Source organism: Salmo salar, chromosome 25 (assembly GCF_965601325.2).
Source record: "Salmo salar chromosome 25, fSalSal1, whole genome shotgun sequence".
Lineage (NCBI taxonomy): Eukaryota > Metazoa > Chordata > Actinopteri > Salmoniformes > Salmonidae > Salmo > Salmo salar.
In genome coordinates this window covers 22,516,680-22,534,382 of record NC_138315.1, presented here as the reverse complement: position 1 = coordinate 22,534,382, position 17,703 = coordinate 22,516,680, and the positions used below count along the sequence as shown (strand labels likewise).

Here is a 17,703-nt window from a genome sequence, read left to right as displayed (position 1 = left end):
AGAAATTATGTACATTAGTAATCATCTTTATTTTTGAAGTTCCTAAATGTTGTATGTTCTCCTGAAGAAAAGGCTGCGATGAACTGAGTGGTTTTTATACGTATACTGACCAAAAATATAAACGCAACATGTTAAGTTGTTGGGGCGGCAGGTAGCCTAGTGGTTAGAGTTTTGGGCCAGTAACCGAAAGGTTGCTCGATCGAATCGATGAGGTCAAAATCTGTTGTTCTTACCCTGAACAAGGCAGTTAACCTGTTCCTAGGCCGTCATTGTCAATAAGAATTTGTTCTTAACTGTTGAGGTAACCCGGTTCCGCCAGCGGGACACCTCGCCAACAGCCAATGGAATAGCAGGGCGCGAAATACAAAACAACAAAAATCTCATAATTCAAATTTCTCAAACAATCAACTATTTTACACCATTTTAAAGATCAACTTCTCGTTAATCCAACCACATTGTCCGATTTCAAAAAGGCTTTACAGCGAAAGCATAACATTATATTATGTTAGGACATCACCTTAACAAGAAAAACCACACAGCCATTTTCCAAGCAAGGAGAGGCATCACAAAAACCAGAAATACAGCTAAAATGAATCACTAACCTTTGACGATCTTCATCAGATGACACTCCCAGGACTCAATGTTACACAATACATGTATGTTTTGTTCGATAAAGTTCATATTTATATCCAAAAACCCCATTTTACATTGGCTCGTGATGTTCAGAAAATGCATTGCCTCCAAAACTTCCGGTGAATGAGCACATCAATTTACAAAAATATTCATCATAAACATTGATAAGATTTACAACAGTTATTGAAAGAATTATAGATACACTTCTCCTTAATGCAAACGCTGTGTCAGATTTCAAAACAGCTTTACGGCGAAAGCACATTGTTCAATATTTTGAGTACAGAGCTCAGCCATCAAAGCAAGCTATACAGTTACCCGCCAAGTTCTGGAGTCAACAAAACTCAGAAATAGTATTATGAATCTTCACTTGACTTTGCTGATCTTCATTGGAATGCACTACCAGGACTCCCACTTCCACAAGAAATGTTCATTTTGTTCGATAAACTCCATATTTATGTCCAAATACCTCCTTTTGTTCGCGCGTTCAGATCACTATCCAAAGGCAAAATGCGCGAGCGCAAAACCAGATACGAAAAGTCAAAAAGTTCCATTACCGTTTGTAGAAACATGTCAAACGATGTTTACAATCAACACTTATGGTCTTTTTATCATAAATATTCGATAATATTCCAACCGGACAATAGCGTATTCATTACAGAGGAAAAAGAAGGAACGGTGCGCCTGCGTGACTGTGCAGTAAACAACTCATTGGTCTCAGGCAGTCCACTGATTGAATGGGCTCTTATTCTCACCCCAGTAACAGTAGAAGCATGAAACAAGGTTCTAAAGACTGTTGACATCTAGTGGAAGCCTTAGGAAGTGCAAAATGACCCCACAGACACTGTAGTTTGGATAGGCAATCACTTGAAAAACTACAAGCCTCAGATTTCCCACTTCCTGGTTGGATTTTTCTCAGGTTTTTGCCTGCCATATGAGTTCTGTTATACTCACAGACATCATTCAAACAGTTTTAGAAACTTCAGAGTGTTTTCTATCCAAATATACTAATAATATGCAAATGTTTGACTCTGGGCCCGAGTAGCAGGCAGTTTCCTCTGGGCACGCGTTTCATCCGAACGTGAAAATACTGCCCCCTATCCCAAACTGACTTGCCTAGTTAAATAATAAATAAATAAAGTGTGGGTCCCATGTTTCATGAGCTGAAATAAAAGATCCCAGAAAATGTTCATACCAATAAACACCTTCTTTCTCTCATATTTTTGCAAAAATCTGTTGACATCCATGTTTGTGAGAATTTCTCCTTTTCCAAAGTAATCCATCCACCTGGCAGGTGTGGCACATCAAGAAGCTGATTAAACAGCATGATCATTACACAGTTGCACCTTGTGCTGGGGACAATAAAAGGCCACTTTAAAATGTGCATACAACACAATTCCACAGATGTTTCATGTTTTGAGGGAGCATGCAATTGGCATGCTGACTGAAGGAATGTCCACCAGAGCTGTTGCAGAGAATTGAATGTTCATTTATCTACCATAAGCTGCCACCAACGTCGTTTTAGAGAATTTGGCAGTACGTCCAACCGGCCTCACAACCACAGACCATTTGTATAGCGTTGCGTGGGCAAGTGGTTTGCTGATGTTAACGTTGTGAACGCAGTGCCCCATGGTATCGGTGGGTTATGGTATTGGCAGGCATAAACTTCGGACAACGAACACAATTGCATTTTATCGATTGCAATTACAATGCACTGAGATACACTATATATTCAAAAGTATGTGGACACCCCTTCAAATTAGTGGATTCGGGCTATTTCAGCCACATCTGTTGTTTACAGGTGTATAAAATTGAGCACACAGACATGCAATCTCCATTGACAAACATTGGCAGTAGAATGGCCTTACTGAAGAGCTCAGTGACTTTAACGTGGCACCGTCACTGTCGTCAAATTTCTGCCTGCTAGAGCTGCCCCGGTCAACTGTAAGTGCTGTTATTGTGAAGTGGAAACGTCTAGGAGCAACTACGGCTCAGCCGTGAAGTGGTAGGCCACACAAGCTCATAGAAGGGGACCACCAAGTGCTGAAGCACATAGCGTGTAAAAATCACATGTCCTCGGTTGCAACACTCGCTACTGAGTTCCAAACTGCCTCTGGAAGCAATGTCAGGACAAGAACTGTTAGTTGGGAGCTTCATGAAATGGGTTTCCATGGCCGAGCAGCCGCATACAAGCCTAAGATCACCATGCACATTGCCAATCCTCTGGAGCAATGGAAATGCATTCTCTGGAGTGATGAATCACGCTTCACCACCTGGCAGTTTTACGGACAAATCTGAGTTTGGCAGATGCCAGGAGAATGCTACCTGCCCCAATGCATAGTGCCAACTGTAAAATTTGGTGGAGGAGGAATAATGGTCTGAGATTGTTGTCATGGTTTGGGCTAGGCCCCATGGTTCCAATGAATTGAAATCTTAATGCTACAACATTCAATGACATTCTAGACAATTCTGTCCTTCCAACATTGTGACAACAGTTAGGGGAAGGTCCTTTCTTGTTTCAGCATGACAGTGCCCTTGTGCTCAAAGCGAGGTCCGTACAGAAATGGTTTGGCGAGATCCGTGTGGAAGAACTTGACTGGCCTGCACAGAGCCCTGACTTCAACCCCATCGAACACTTTTGGGATGAATTGGAACGCCGACTTTTAGCCAAGCCTAATCACCCAACATCAGTGCCCAACATCACTAATGCTCTTGTCTCTGAATGGAAGCAAGTCCCTGCAGGAATGTTCTAACATCTAGTGGAAAGCCTTCCCAGAAGAGTGGAGGCTGTTATAGCAGCAAAGAGGGGACCACAACCATGATTTTGGAAGGATGTTTGACGAGCAGGCGTTCACATACTTTTGGTCATGTAGTGTATCTTGTAAATGAAATCCAATTTGAATGCACAAAGAAACCATGATGATATGCTGAGGCCCATTGTTGTGCCATTCATCAGCCGCCATCTCCTCATGTTTCCGCATGATAATGCACAGCCCCATGTCGCAAGGACCTGTACACAATCCCTGGAAGCTGAAATGGCCCAGTTCTTCCGTGGCCTGCATACTTACCAGTCATGTAATCCATTGAGCATGTTTGGGATGTTCTGGATCACCGTGTACCACAGCGTGTTCCAGTTCCCGCCAATTTCCAGCAACTTCGCACAGCCATTGAAGAGGAGTGGGACGACATATCACAGGCCCCAATCAACAGCCTGATCAACTCTATGAGAAGGAGATGTGTCACACTGCATGAGGCAAATGGTGGTCACACCAGATACTAAAAGGTTTTCTGACCCATGCCACTACTATTTTTTTAAGGTATCTGTGACCAACAGATGCACATCTGTATTCCCAGTCATGTGAAATCCATAGATTAGTGCCTAATGTCACGCCCTGGCCATAGAGAGGTTGTTGTTCTCTATTTTGGTTAGGCCAGGGTGTGACTAGGGTGGGCATTCTATGTCCTTTTTTCTATGTTTTTGTATTTCTTTTGTTTTGGCCTGGTATGGCTCTCAATTAGGGACAGCTGTACATCGTTGTCGCTGATTGGGAGCCATACTTAGGCAGCCTGTTTTCCTTAGGGGTTTTGTGGGTAGTTGTTTTCTGTCTTGTGTGTTCACCTGGCACAACTGTTGGCTTTCGTTTTCTTGTTTTATTTAAGTGTCATTAAAGTTAATATGAGCACTTACCACGCTGCATCTTGGTCCCCTCTGTCAGACGATCGTTGCACCTAATGAATTTATTTCAATTGACTGATTTCCTTATATGAACTGTAACTCAGTAAAATCATTTAAATTGTTGCATGTTGCATTCATATTTTTGTTCAGTATAGTACAGAAGTAAAAACCTGAAAAGTAATTGAAATATACATTTCTGCAAGCCAGTGACAAGGAATTTCGAAGTCAAGGAGCAGGTGTGACTCAAGATGATACAGTATATTAACCCATAGAACATAAGTCATATTCATTGAAGACATACAGTACCAAAAAATAAGTATTACATTCACTGTAAACCATTTTTTTTGTGTTGTATTTCAACTTAAAAGATTAGTTTATCCCACTGACTTAAAATGTAAAGTTGCATGACCTTGTATAATACAAATACTGTATTGCCTAATTGTATTAACTCAACTTGAGTTGACAACATAACATTCGATGGCTTTGGGGCAACTCATATTTTAGAGTTGCCCTGCTGCCTTAAAATCAAGTTGTGTTAACAAAACTAGCAGGCAATAAATTATTTGTTGAAACAAGCACCACTCCATAGCCTCCCTTAATTCATAGGTAGTTAGTTATATGTGAATTCTTAATGAAATTAGAAATGTTTACAGTATAACTTGCTATCAAATACCAGTAATAATACCAGCTGAAACAAGACTTTAAAATAATTTGCTACCAATATCATACTTTTTCATGTTTCTCTTTGTCAAATGGTTTTTAACCTAGAAATATTCCATATGTGTTTTGCCTTTCTTACACATTCAGTAACTACATTCAGGTAGCACCTCTGCTCCAGTTGCTCTATTCATTCTGGGATTTTGCTTTACTAAAGTAGAGCTGAATAAAAAAATTACTCAAAATAACCCCTCTATATAAATATATAATTACCTGACACCCACAATTCTGTTTATGCCTTTCTGTATTAGCAGTAAATGGTCTAGAATGATCTCAAATTTTAATTCAACCTAAACATTCAATATCAACGTAATAAACCAATGAATATATGTTTTTTTTTAAGACAACATTAGACCTACAGGTAAAGAATGTGCCAAAATGCAGTTGCTTTGGGGTCTTTGAACATTCTCGTGAACTGAAAATTCCATTCACAAAAGTCTCCTGGGGAACCATGCCTGTTAAAATGTTACGAAAGCACCTCAACACTCTATAGATCGCTATACCATGTTGCTGGGTCAGGAGTTTCAACAATGGGGGTCATGGTTTATTTGAGTTGGTCAGGTATAAAAGTAAAAGGTTAAAACAGACAGGGCATCAGTGCAGCAGCAGTTTTCACAGTGTTTTGAGGAACAAATACACCACCAACCACCACCATGGGCAAAGTTAGAAATATTAAATATATTGATATTGGCAGTGTATTTAAATTATTTTATTATTTATATTATTTTATATTATTATTAGTTATATTATTCTAAGTACTGTTCTTAACATTAGCTATCTTTTTATTTTCAGATCATCTTCTACGAGGACAGGAACTTCCAGGGCCGCTCTTATGAGTGCAGCTCTGACTGCCCTGACATGTCCTCCTACATGAGCAGGTGCCAATCCTGCAGGGTTCAGAGCGGCTGCTTCATGGTGTACGAGCGCCCCAACTTCATGGGAAACCAGTTCTTCCTGAGGAGGGGAGAGTACTCAGACTACCAGAGTATGATGGGAATGAGCGATGGTATCAGGTCCTGCCGCATGATCCCCATGGTAAGTGCAAATACTGTACATTAATCTGAAATATTACAGAAACATTACTCCTTACTCTGAATAAAATATTGAATTTCCTGAAATCAAATTACCAAATCACCCTCTAGTGGCCTCATAGATGGAATGATATTAATAGTTGTCATAATTTCATACTTTTTTTTTAAGATTAAAAAAAAAAAATCTTAAAAACTCTTAAAGAAAATCCAATGTTTATGTCAAATGGTTTTGTTATATTTCAGTCTTCTGTGATGTATATAAAGTGTAATATTGAGATGCAAACTGTCATATATTTCAACTCTATATCTGACATGGTACAGGTGTTTTCTTGTTTTAAGCCCATAGCCATGTAGGTGTGGAGTACTTTTGTTTCAAAGTAGATTTGTTTAAGACTACCTAGAAACACTGATTTAGCCCCTGATTTAGCCCACTGTAGTAAAAGGTTAATGATTGTGTGTTCCTCCTAACAGCACAGAGGAAACTTCAGGATGAGGATCTACGAGAGGGAGAACTTCGGAGGTCAGATGATGGAGCTGATGGACGACTGTGACTCCATCCAGGATCGTTACCGCATGTCTGACTGCCAGTCCTGCAACGTGATGGACGGCCACTGGCTGATGTTCGAGCAGCCCCACTTCAGAGGCAGGATGATGTACATGAGGCCTGGAGAGTGCAGGGGCTTCAGAGAGATGGGTATGAGTGCCATGAGGTTCATGAGTATGAGGCGTATCGTGGATTCTTGTAATTAAATGCACCAGTATCAAATTACTGTCAATAAATATCTGACTTACTAAAAACTGATATTTGTGTGATTAATTCAAAATAACCTGTACATTTCTGGCTGAAACTCATTATTTTTTGCATTCACAGAGAGGAAGTTTAATAAACATTTATTATAACTAGACAGTTGTGTGTGGTAATTATTTCCAAAACAAAATTGCCACATTATTTGGACAATAATGTTGCTCTATTCCAAAGGTCAAAGGTCTGAAAAGAAGAAGAAGACACAATTAGTCTCAGTCTCAAAACTATAAACCTCTTCTTCATGCTGCTCGCCCAACTTTTTTGCTATGCTAGTTGTCCCCCATGTAGATTTGCTCAAAAGGTGTCCGGTGGAACATGATCCTTCGAAAGCTTTGTCTGCAAAAGCAGGATACAAAATGGCATAGCGTACTGTCATGCATTGCGAATTTTCCTGTAAAAGCTGCCTGCATGTAATTGCTAGTCATACACTGAGTACTGTATACAAAACATTAAGAACATCTGCTTTTTCCATGACGTAGACTGAACAGGTGAATCCAGGTGAAAGCTATGATCTCTTATTGATGTCACTTGTTAAATCCACTTCAATCAGTGTAGATGAAGGGGAGGAAACAGGTTAAAGAAGGATTTTTAAGCCTTGAGACAATTGAGACATGGATTGTGTATCTGTGCCATTCAGAAGGTGAATAGGCAAGATAAAAGATTTAAGTACCTTTGAACGGGGTATGATAGTAGGTGCCAGGGGCACCAGTTTGTGTCAAGAACTGCAAAGCTGATGAGTTTTTAACACAACAGTTTCCTGTGTCTATCAAGAATGGTCCCCCACCAAAAGGACATCTAGCCAACTTGACACAACTGTGGGAAGCATTGGAGTCAACATGGGCCAGCATCCCTGTGGAATGCTTTCAACACCTTGTAGAGTCCATGCCCCGACGAATTGAGGCTGTTCTGAGGTCAAAACTCAATATTAGTAAGGTGTTACAAATGTTTGGTATACTCAGTGTATGCCTGGATGCCTGAAATTTGGCACAGATTGGGCCATGGCTCACCTTACCCTTGGCCAGTAAAGAAATACCATTTTACAGGAGTGGAGGTCAGATGCAATAAAGCAAAGAGCCCATTCCACAACTATGGTATTGCAGTGTTCTTTGAATGACACCAGCAACTTCAACAATATTTTTTTTTCTACCTCTTTCCAGAATGGTTTTGGAAGTGGACTGACTGACACCCACAAGGTTAACGGGTTCAAATCTTAAAAGATACTGTTACAGAAGTCAAGGTAACACTTTATTTTAATGTTCCGTAATAAACCATTTATAAGGCATTTACAAACAGTTTGCTCACCATTTTTTTTTAAATTACTCCCACCTTTGTAAATGTTAATAAGCTAGTTATTCACACATGTATATAAATGTTCAATATATTTATTTAAACAGTTTAAGTCCTTAAGGAGCATATAGATGGAATGTCTACCACTGATCACTCAAAACATTTATAAAGTAAAAATAGAGCTGACTTTAGATAAGGAACTGCAAAAAGACTACTAATGATTAGTAAATGGTTTATAAATTAGGGTAGAATTGATAAATAAATGGTGAACACACATGGTCTATTGTGGACTGTTAAAATAAAGTGTTACCCAAGTCAAAGCCATAACTAGCCAATTGAAAATAATGGAGTGAATAGAATGTTTCAAATACAAGACTAGACTCTTGTAGACTATTTAAATTACAGGATAAATGTGGCCAAAACTGATTTAACGTCTAAAGTAATCCAGGTACTCAAGTCGTTTTACTCTTACTACAAGGTTACTACTGTGTTTACTCAGCTTTTCATATTGATTCATTATCAATAATACCTTTTGTACCACTGATTAAAACAACTGTTTATATTATCAATTTGGTATATGATTTTAACATCACTGTTTTTTAACAAGAAAACATATTTTATCTTTATTTAAGCAGAGAGCAAAGTATATTAAGCAAGGGAGCCCTGCATCACAAGAGCAGCAAGCAATTACACATTAAGAAGTTATAGACACATACTTAAATCCCGGCGGGACCACAGGAAACACAAATACAAAAAACACAACTATAAAAAACAAGAACATTTCTCTGTGAAGAGGTACTCCACCCAACACTCTGAACTGCCCGAAAGGCGCCAGTGCGTCCAGCTGTAGGGTATTTTGAAGATTGTTCCATGCGTGAGGTACATAAAAACTAAAAGACATTTTACCTAAATCTGTAGTAAATGTGTGTAAAATATCAAACTGCATTTTGATTTGATGCATTTGCAAGCAAAAACAAAAAGGAGTAATGGTTTTGGTATGTCTAAATCAGATCCTAGCTATTTCTGATTAGTAAGGCCTTCATAAAGTATTTGTGCTTGATGCTTCATAAAACATTTATAAGCAAATGTCACTACAGTTGAAGTCGGAAGTGTGCGTACACTTAGGTTGGAGTCATTAAAACTCATTTTTCAACCACTGCACAGATTTCTTGTTAACAAACTATAGTTTTGGCAAGTCGGTTAGGACATCTACTTTGTGCATGACACAAGTCATTTTTCCAACAATTGTTTACAGACAGATTATTTCACTTATAATTCACTGTATCACAATTCCATTGGGTCAGAAGTTTACATACATTAAGTTGACTGTGCCTTCAAACAGCTTTGAAAATTCCTGAAAATGATGTCATGGCTTTAGAAGCTTCGGATAGGCTAATTGACATCATTTGAGTGAATTGGAGGTGTACCTGTGGATGTATTTCAAGGCTTACCTTCAAACTCAGTGCCTCTTTGCTTGACATCATGGGAAAATCAAAAGAAATCAGCCAAGACCTCAGAAAAAAATGTGTAGACCTCCACAAGTCTGGTTCATCCTTGGGAGCAATTTCCAAACGCCTGAAGGTACCACGTGCATCTGTACAAACAATAGTACACAAGTATAAACACCATGGGACCACGTAGCCGTCATACCGCTCAGGAAGGAGATGCGTTCTGTCTCCTAGAGATGAACGTACTTTGGTGCGAAAAGTGCAAATCAATCCCAGAACAACAGCAAAGGACCTTGTGAAGATGCTGGAGGAAACAGGTACAAAAGTATCTATATCCACAGTAAAACAAGTCCTATATCGACATAACCTGAAAGTCCACACAGCAAGGAAGACGCAACGGCTCCAAAACGCCATAAAAAAGCCAGACTACGGTTTGCAACTGCACATGGGGACAAGGATCGTACTTTTTGGAGAAATGTCCTCTGGTCTGATGAAACAAAAATAGAACTGTTTGGCCATAATGACCATCGTTATGTTTAGAGGAAAAAGGGGGAGGCTTGCAAGCCGATGAACACCATCCCAACAATGAAGCACGGGGGTGGCAGCATTATATTGTGGGGTTGCTTTGCTGCAGGAGGGACTGGTGCACTTCACAAAATAGATGGAATCATGAGGTAGGAAAATTATGTGGATATATTGAAGCAACATCTCAAGACATCAGTCAGGAAGTCAAAGCTTGGTCGCAAATGATCTTCCAAATGGACAGTGACCCCAAGCATACTTCAAAAGTTGTGGCAAAATGGCTTAAGAACAACAAAGTCAAGGTACTGGAGTGGCCATCACAAGCCCTGACCTCAATCCCATAGAACATTTGTGGGCAGAACTGAGAAAGCGTGTGCGAGCAAGGAGGCCTACAAACCTGACACAGTTACACCAGCTCTGTCAGGAGGAATGGGCCAAAATTCACCCAACTTACTGTGGGAAGCTTGTGGAAGGCTACCCAAAACGTTTGACCCAAGTTAAACAATTTAAAGGCAATGCTACCAAATATGAAGTGAGTGTATAAAAATGTTTTTTTAAAAAGGGTATGTAAACTTCTGACCTACTGGGAATGTGATGAAATAAATAAAAGCTGAAGTAATCTCTCTTCTACTATGCTGTAATGGTCGTCGTATGGAGTAGACCAAGGCGCAGCGGGTTGAGTGCTCATATTTACTTTTATTGAGACACTTAATAACAAAACAAGAAAACAAACGAACGACAAACAGTCTTGCCAGCAGTGCAAAAACAACTTCCCACAAAAGACAGGTGAAAAAAGGGCTACCTAAGTATGACTCCCAATCAGCAACAACGATGTACAGCTGTTCCTGATTGAGAGCCATACCAGGCCAACAAAGAAATACACAACATAGAAAAACCATAGAAATACAAAACATAGAACAATACCCAAAAACCCCGGAACACATAAAACAAACACCCCTCTTACATAAGAACATATCCTAACTGTCACGTCCTGGCCAGTATAAGGGTTAATTGTTATTGTAGTTTGGTCAGGACGTGGCAGAGGGTATTTGTTTTATGTGGTTCAGGGTGGTGTTTTTGTAGTAAGGGCATTTGATTTAGTATTCCGGGGTTTTTTGGGCACTGTTTGAGATTCATGTATTCTATGTTTAGTCTAGGTAGTCTGTTTCTATGTTGAGTTAATTGGGGTGGACTTCCAATTGAAGGCAGCTGTGTAGTGTTGCCTTTAATTGGAAGTCCTATATTAGTTGGGTGTGTTTGTCTGTGTGTTTGTGGGAGATTGTTCTGAGTTTAGCCTTGTGCCTTGCCAGACTGTTTGTTGATCGTTCGTTCTCTTTTTGTTATTTTGGTGTTCATTTTGGAATTTATTAAAAGTCAAGATGAGCATACATATACCTGCGGCATTTTGGTCCTCCTTAACCAACGACAACCGTGACAGAATCTCCCACCAAACCAAGACCAAGCAGCGGAGAGAGGAGCGGCACGCTCAGTATATGGACGAGGCCTTGGACGCGCTGAGGGAGAAGCACGAGAGGCACCCCCAAGAAATGTTTTGGGGGGGGCACACGGGTAGTTTGGCTAGGCCTAGGAAGAGCCGGAAGCCAGCTACCCGTGGTTATATGGAGGACCGTATGAGGTGGAGGGCGCCATGTTTCGCTGAAGAGCGCACTATCTCACCCATACGCACGCACAGTCCGGTGCGCGTTATTCCAGCCCCTCGCAGGTGCCGTGCTAGAGCGGACATCCAGCCTGGTAGGAGGATGCCTGCGCAGCGCATCTGGTCGCCGGTACGCCTCCGAGGACCAGGCTACCCAACTCCCGCTCTAAGCACGGCTACCATCAGGCCCCTGCACAGCCCAGTCCGCCCTGTACAAGCACCCCGCTCGTACAGGGCTACTAGTTCCATCCAGCCAGGACGGGTTGTGCAGGAGGTAAGATCAAGACCGCCTGTGCGCCTCCATAGCCCTGGGTTTCCAGTTCCTGTCTCTCGTGCGGACCCGGAAGTGCGTCAGCCCAGTCCGACTCGTCCTGTTCCCGCTCCCCGCACTAGCCTGGAGGTGCGTGTTCCCAGTCTGGTGCGTCCAGTACCAGCACCACGCACCAGGCTTCAAGTGCGTCATCCCAGTCCGACGTCGCTAGAGCTGCCAGTCAGTCAAGAGTCGCCAGAACTGCCCGTCAGTCAAGAGTCGCCAGAACTGCCCGTCAGTCAAGAGTCGCCAGAACTGCCCGTCAGTCAAGAGTCGCCAGAACTGCCCGTCAGTCAAGAGTCGCCAGAACTGCCCGTCAGTCAAGAGTCGCCAGAACTGCCCGTCAGTCAAGAGTCGCCAGAACTGCCCGTCAGTCAAGAGTCGCCAGAGCCGCCCGTCAGTCAAGAGTCGCCAGAGCCGCCCGTCAGTGAGGAGTCGCCAGAGCCGCCCGTCAGTGAGGAGTCGCCAGAGCCACCCACTAGTCAGGAGCTGCCAGAGTGGCCAGACTGCCCGGCGATGCCAGAGTGGCCAGACTGCCCGGCGATGCCAGACTGCCCGGCGATGCCAGAGTGGCCAGACTGCCCGGCGATGCCAGAGTGGCCAGACTGCCCGGCGATGCCAGACTGCCCGGCGATGCCAGAGTGGCCAGACTGCCCGGCGATGCCAGAGTGGCCAGACTGCCCGGCGATGCCAGAGTGGCCAGACTGCCCGGCGATGCCAGAGTGGCCAGACTGCCCGGCGATGCCAGAGTGGCCAGACTGCCCTCCGGGTCTGCCAGAGTGGCCAGACTGCCCTCCGGGTCTGCCAGAGTGGCCAGACTGCCCTCCGGGTCTGCCAGAGTGGCCAGACTGCCCTCCGGGTCTGCCAGAGTGGCCCAACTGCCTTCCGGGTCTGCCAGAGTGGCCCGACTGCCTTCCGGGTCTGCCAGAGTGGCCCGACTGCCTTCCGGGTCTGCCAGAGTGGCCCAACTGCCTTCCGGGTCTGCCAGAGTGGCCCGACTGCCTTCCGGGTCTGCCAGAGTGGCCCGACTGTCTTCCGGGTCTGCCAGAGTGGCCCGAATGTCTTCCGGGTCTGCCAGAGTGGCCGACTGTCCTCCAGCCCAGCCCGAGTGGCCCGTCTACCCGGAGCTGCCGGGGTTGGTCGTCTGCCCGGAACTGCCAGAACCAGAGCCACCTCCAGATATAGGTGGGTTGGGGCGGGGGGGTGTAGCACAGTGCCGTCGTTGACGGCAGCCACCCTCCCTTCCCTCCCTTTAGTTAGGGGGATTTTTTTGTTGTTGTTTGGGGTTGTTGTTATTTTTGAGGTGCTTCCGAGGTTTGCACCTTTAGGGGGGGGGGTACTGTCACGTCCTGGCCAGTATAAGGGTTAATTGTTATTGTAGTTTGGTCAGGACGTGGCAGAGGGTATTTGTTTTATGTGGTTCAGGGTGGTGTTTTTGTAGTAAGGGCATTTGATTTAGTATTCCGGGTTTTTTTGGGCACTGTTTGAGATTCATGTATTCTATGTTTAGTCTAGGAAGTCTGTTTCTATGTTGAGTTAATTGGGGTGGACTTCCAATTGAAGGCAGCTGTGTAGTGTTGCCTTTGATTGGAAGTCCTATATTAGTTGGGTGTGTTTGTCTGTGTGTTTGTGGGAGATTGTTCTGAGTTTAGCCTTGTGCCTTGCCAGACTGTTTGTTGATCGTTCGTTCTCTTTTTGTTATTTTGGTGTTCATTTTGGAATTTATTAAATGTCAAGATGAGCATACACATACCTGCGGCATTTTGGTCCTCCTTAAAACCAACGACAACCGTGACACTAACAAACCCTGAACCACATAAAACAAACACCCCCCTGCCACGTCCTGACCAAACTACAATAACAAATAACCCCTTTACTGGTCAGGACATATGCTGACATTTCACATTCTTAAAATAAAGTGGTGATCCTAACTGACCTAAGACAGGGAATTTTTACTAGGAATAAATGTTAGGAATTGTGAAAAACTGAGTTTAAATGTATTTGACTAAGGTGTATGCAAACTTCTGAACTCAACTGTATATACACACAGTACCAGTCAAAAGTTTGGACACACATCTCTCTGTGTTGTTGTTCGATCGGGTTCAAATCCGGGCTCTGGCTGGGCAACTCAATGACATTCAGAGACTCGTCCCGAAGCCCCTCCTTTATTGTCTTGTATATACAGTGTACATATACACTACCGGTCAAAAGTTTTAGAACAGCTACTCATTCAAGGGTTTTTCTTTAATTTGACTATTTTCAACATTGTAGAATAATAGTGAAGACATAAACACTATGAAATAACACATATGGAATCATGTATGTAATAACCAAAATAATGTTAAACAAATCAAACTATATTTTACATTTGAAATTCGTCAAATAGCCACCCTTTGCCTTGATGACAGATTTGCACACTCTTGGCATTCTCTCAACCAGCTTCACCTGGAATGCTTTTCAAACATGCTGAGCAATTGCTGGCTCATTTTTTTTCACTCTGCGGTCCGACTCATCCCATCCCATCCCATCCCATCCCATCTCAATTTGGTTGAGGTCAGGGGATTGTGGAGGCCAGGTCATCTGATGCAGCACGCCATCACTCTCCTTCTTGGTAAAATAGCCCTTACACAGCCTGGAGGTGTGTTGGGTCATTGACTTGTTGAAAAACAAATGATAGTCCCACTAAACCCAAACCAGATGGGATGGTGTATTGCTGCAGAATGCTGTTGTAGCCATGCTGGTTAAGTGTGCCTTGAATTCTAAATACATCTCAGACAGTGTTACCAGCAAAGCACCCCCACACCATCATACCTCCTCCTCCATGCTTTACTGTGGGAAATACACATGTGGAGATCATCCGTTCACAAAGACACGGAGGTCTAATGTCCATTGCTCGTGTTTCTTGGCCCAAGCTTGTCTCTTCTTCTTATTGGTGTCCTTTAGTAATGGTTTCTTTGCAGCAATTTGACCATGAAAGCCTTATTCACACAGTCTCCTCTGAACAGTTGATGTTGAGATGTGTCTATTACTTGAACAGACACATGATCTGTAAAGCATTTATTTGGGCTGCAATTTCTGAGGCTTGTAACTCTAATGAACGTATCCTCTGCAGCAGAGGTAACTCTGGGTCTTCCATTCCTGTGGCGGTCCACATGAGAGCCAGTTTCATCATAGCGCGTGATGGTTTTTGCGACTGCACGTGAAGAAACTTTCAAAGTTCTTGAAATGTTCCGCATTGACTGACCTTCATGTCTTAAAGTAATGATGGACTGTCGTTTCTCTTTGCTTATTTGTACTATTCTTCGCATAATATGGACTTGGTATTTTACCAAATAGGGCTATCTTCTGTATACCTTGTCACATCACAACTGATTGGCTCAAACCTAGTTAGAAGGAAAGAAATTCCACAAATTAACTTTTAACAAGGCACACCTGTTCATTGAAATGCATTCCAGGTGACTACCTCATGAAGCTGGTTGAGAGAATGCCAAGAGTGTGCAAAGCTGTCATCAATGAACACAATGGCGAAACACAAGCCACCCCAACAGCGATACTGAGCGCACACAAAACCAAAGTGCCCCAAACACAGGGGACAGAAAAAGGTTGGCGCAAACCACACACTAGCACCTAAACACATACAGCGTGAACACAAGCCAAAAATACAGAGCAATAATCCCGCACACAGAGCAGGCGGGCCTACTGGCTAAAATAGCCCAGTAAATCAGCCCAACACAGAACAGGTGCAAACAATAACGGAAAGGGGGGAAAAAAGGGAATCAGTGGCAGCTAGTAGGCCGGTGACGACGACCGCAGAGCGCCACCCGAGCAGGAGGGGGAGCCACCTTCGGTAGGAGTCGTGACAAATATTAAATATATTTTGATTTGTTTAACACTTTTTTGTTTACTACATGATTCCTTATGTGTTATTTCATAGTTTTGATGTCTTCACTATTATTATACAATGTAGAAAATAGTCAAAATTAAGAAAAACCCTTGAATGAGTAGGTGTTCTAAAACTTTTGACCGGTAGTGTATATATACGTTAAACTATGTGATTGTAAAATATTTTCTTACCTATTAAGATAATATAATTTCTTTGCATTTATTATATGTACGAAATGACTTACAGCTATTCACAGTCACCAACCGACCCATGAAACCAAAATTCAAGCTGTTTGGAAAGATTTATAGATTAAGTCACGGCTATAGCATAAAAACAAGCTCAAGCAAAAGAACACTTTTACTGAACGTTTCACTAAATACCTAGTGTGTTCTGAAATATGTACAACAGACCATTGTATACTACTTCCAAAAGCTCAGTTGTATTTACTTCTCAATGAAAACCCCCATTCTAAAGTCTTCGTGGCATCCAGTCACATGGAAATGTAGCGAAAGCACTTCAGCACTCTATAGGCCTCTATACAGTGTTGCTGTGTCAGGGGTTTACACAATGGGGCCCACAGATTCTTTGGGTTTGGTCAGGTATAAAAGTAAGGGTTAACACAGACAGGACATCAGTTTAGCAACAGCACAGCTCAAAGAAACAACTGCAACCATGATGGGCAAGGTAGGCACAGCGTTTTAGCCTACAGTTTTAAGTTTAATGCTTGAATAACGGCTGGTTTAGTCAATTACAATCGCAATATCTTTCAATTTCTTTCTTTGGTAATAATTTTTACAAATGATTTATTTTTTCATTTTCAGATCATCTTCTACGAGGACAAGAACTTCCAGGGCCGTTCCTATGAGACCAGCCAGGACTGCCCTGACATGTCCTCCCACCTGAGCAGGTGCCACTCCTGCAGGGTTGAGAGTGGCTGCTTCATGGTCTACGATCGCCCCAACTACATGGGAAACCAGTACTTCATGAGGAAGGGAGAGTACTCAGACTACCAGCGTATGATGGGAATGAACGACTGCATCAGGTCCAGCCGCATGATCCCCATGGTAGGTTGAAAATATTTCATCTTTAAAATAGAATAATCTTGTTCCTGAAAATATAATTCTCATATTACAAATGTTTATATGTAATGTATCTGATCAATGAAACCTGTTCTTTCCCACTAACAGCACCGTGGAAACTTCAGGATGAGGATCTATGAGAGGGAGAACTTCGGAGGTCAGATGCACGAGATGATGGACGACTGTGACTCCATCCAGGATCGTTACCGTATGTCCGACTGCCAGTCTTGCAACGTGATGGACGGTCACTGGCTGATGTATGAGCAGCCCCATTACAAAGGGAGGCAGATGTACATGAGGCCTGGAGAGTATAGGAACTTCAGGGATATGGGCATGGGAATGGGAGGCATGAGCGGTGGCATGAGGTTCATGAGCATGAGGCGTATCATGGATAACATGACTATGTAATTTCCTCAAATGTTGTATGAAAATTGTTGATTAAACATATTTCCACTGCTAAATTGTCTTCTTTTTGTGATTATCTTACTGAGAGCACTCCATGTTTAAGCATTTCACTATTTCAATCCCTGCATCTTTAACATTTCAAAGCATACAATAGATGTACTGTATGCTCGATGTAAGGGTAATATCCAGTGATATCTCAGATCTAAATATATATGTATTACTGTGCACTTTTATTGGAAGAATGCCAATACAA

The 17,703-nt window shown here is 42.5% G+C and overlaps 2 protein-coding genes across 2 annotated transcripts; both read left to right on the top strand.

The window, feature by feature from the left end:
• Positions 1–5,603: 5,603 nt before the first annotated feature.
• LOC106586386 (gamma-crystallin M3-like) lies at positions 5,604–6,852 on the top strand. Its single transcript, XM_014173602.3, has 3 exons — positions 5,604–5,685; positions 5,816–6,058; positions 6,526–6,852. Exons 1-3 carry the CDS (start codon positions 5,677–5,679, stop codon positions 6,802–6,804), a joined length of 531 nt encoding a protein of 176 aa, XP_014029077.1. The 5' UTR covers positions 5,604–5,676; the 3' UTR covers positions 6,805–6,852.
• Positions 6,853–16,560: 9,708 nt separating this feature from the next.
• LOC106586384 (gamma-crystallin M3-like) lies at positions 16,561–17,506 on the top strand. The gene is made up of 3 exons (XM_014173600.1): positions 16,561–16,650; positions 16,788–17,030; positions 17,154–17,506. The coding sequence occupies exons 1-3, from the start codon at positions 16,639–16,641 to the stop codon at positions 17,451–17,453; spliced, it is 555 nt and encodes a 184-aa protein (XP_014029075.1). The 5' UTR covers positions 16,561–16,638; the 3' UTR covers positions 17,454–17,506.
• The last annotated feature ends 197 nt before the right edge of the window (positions 17,507–17,703 follow it).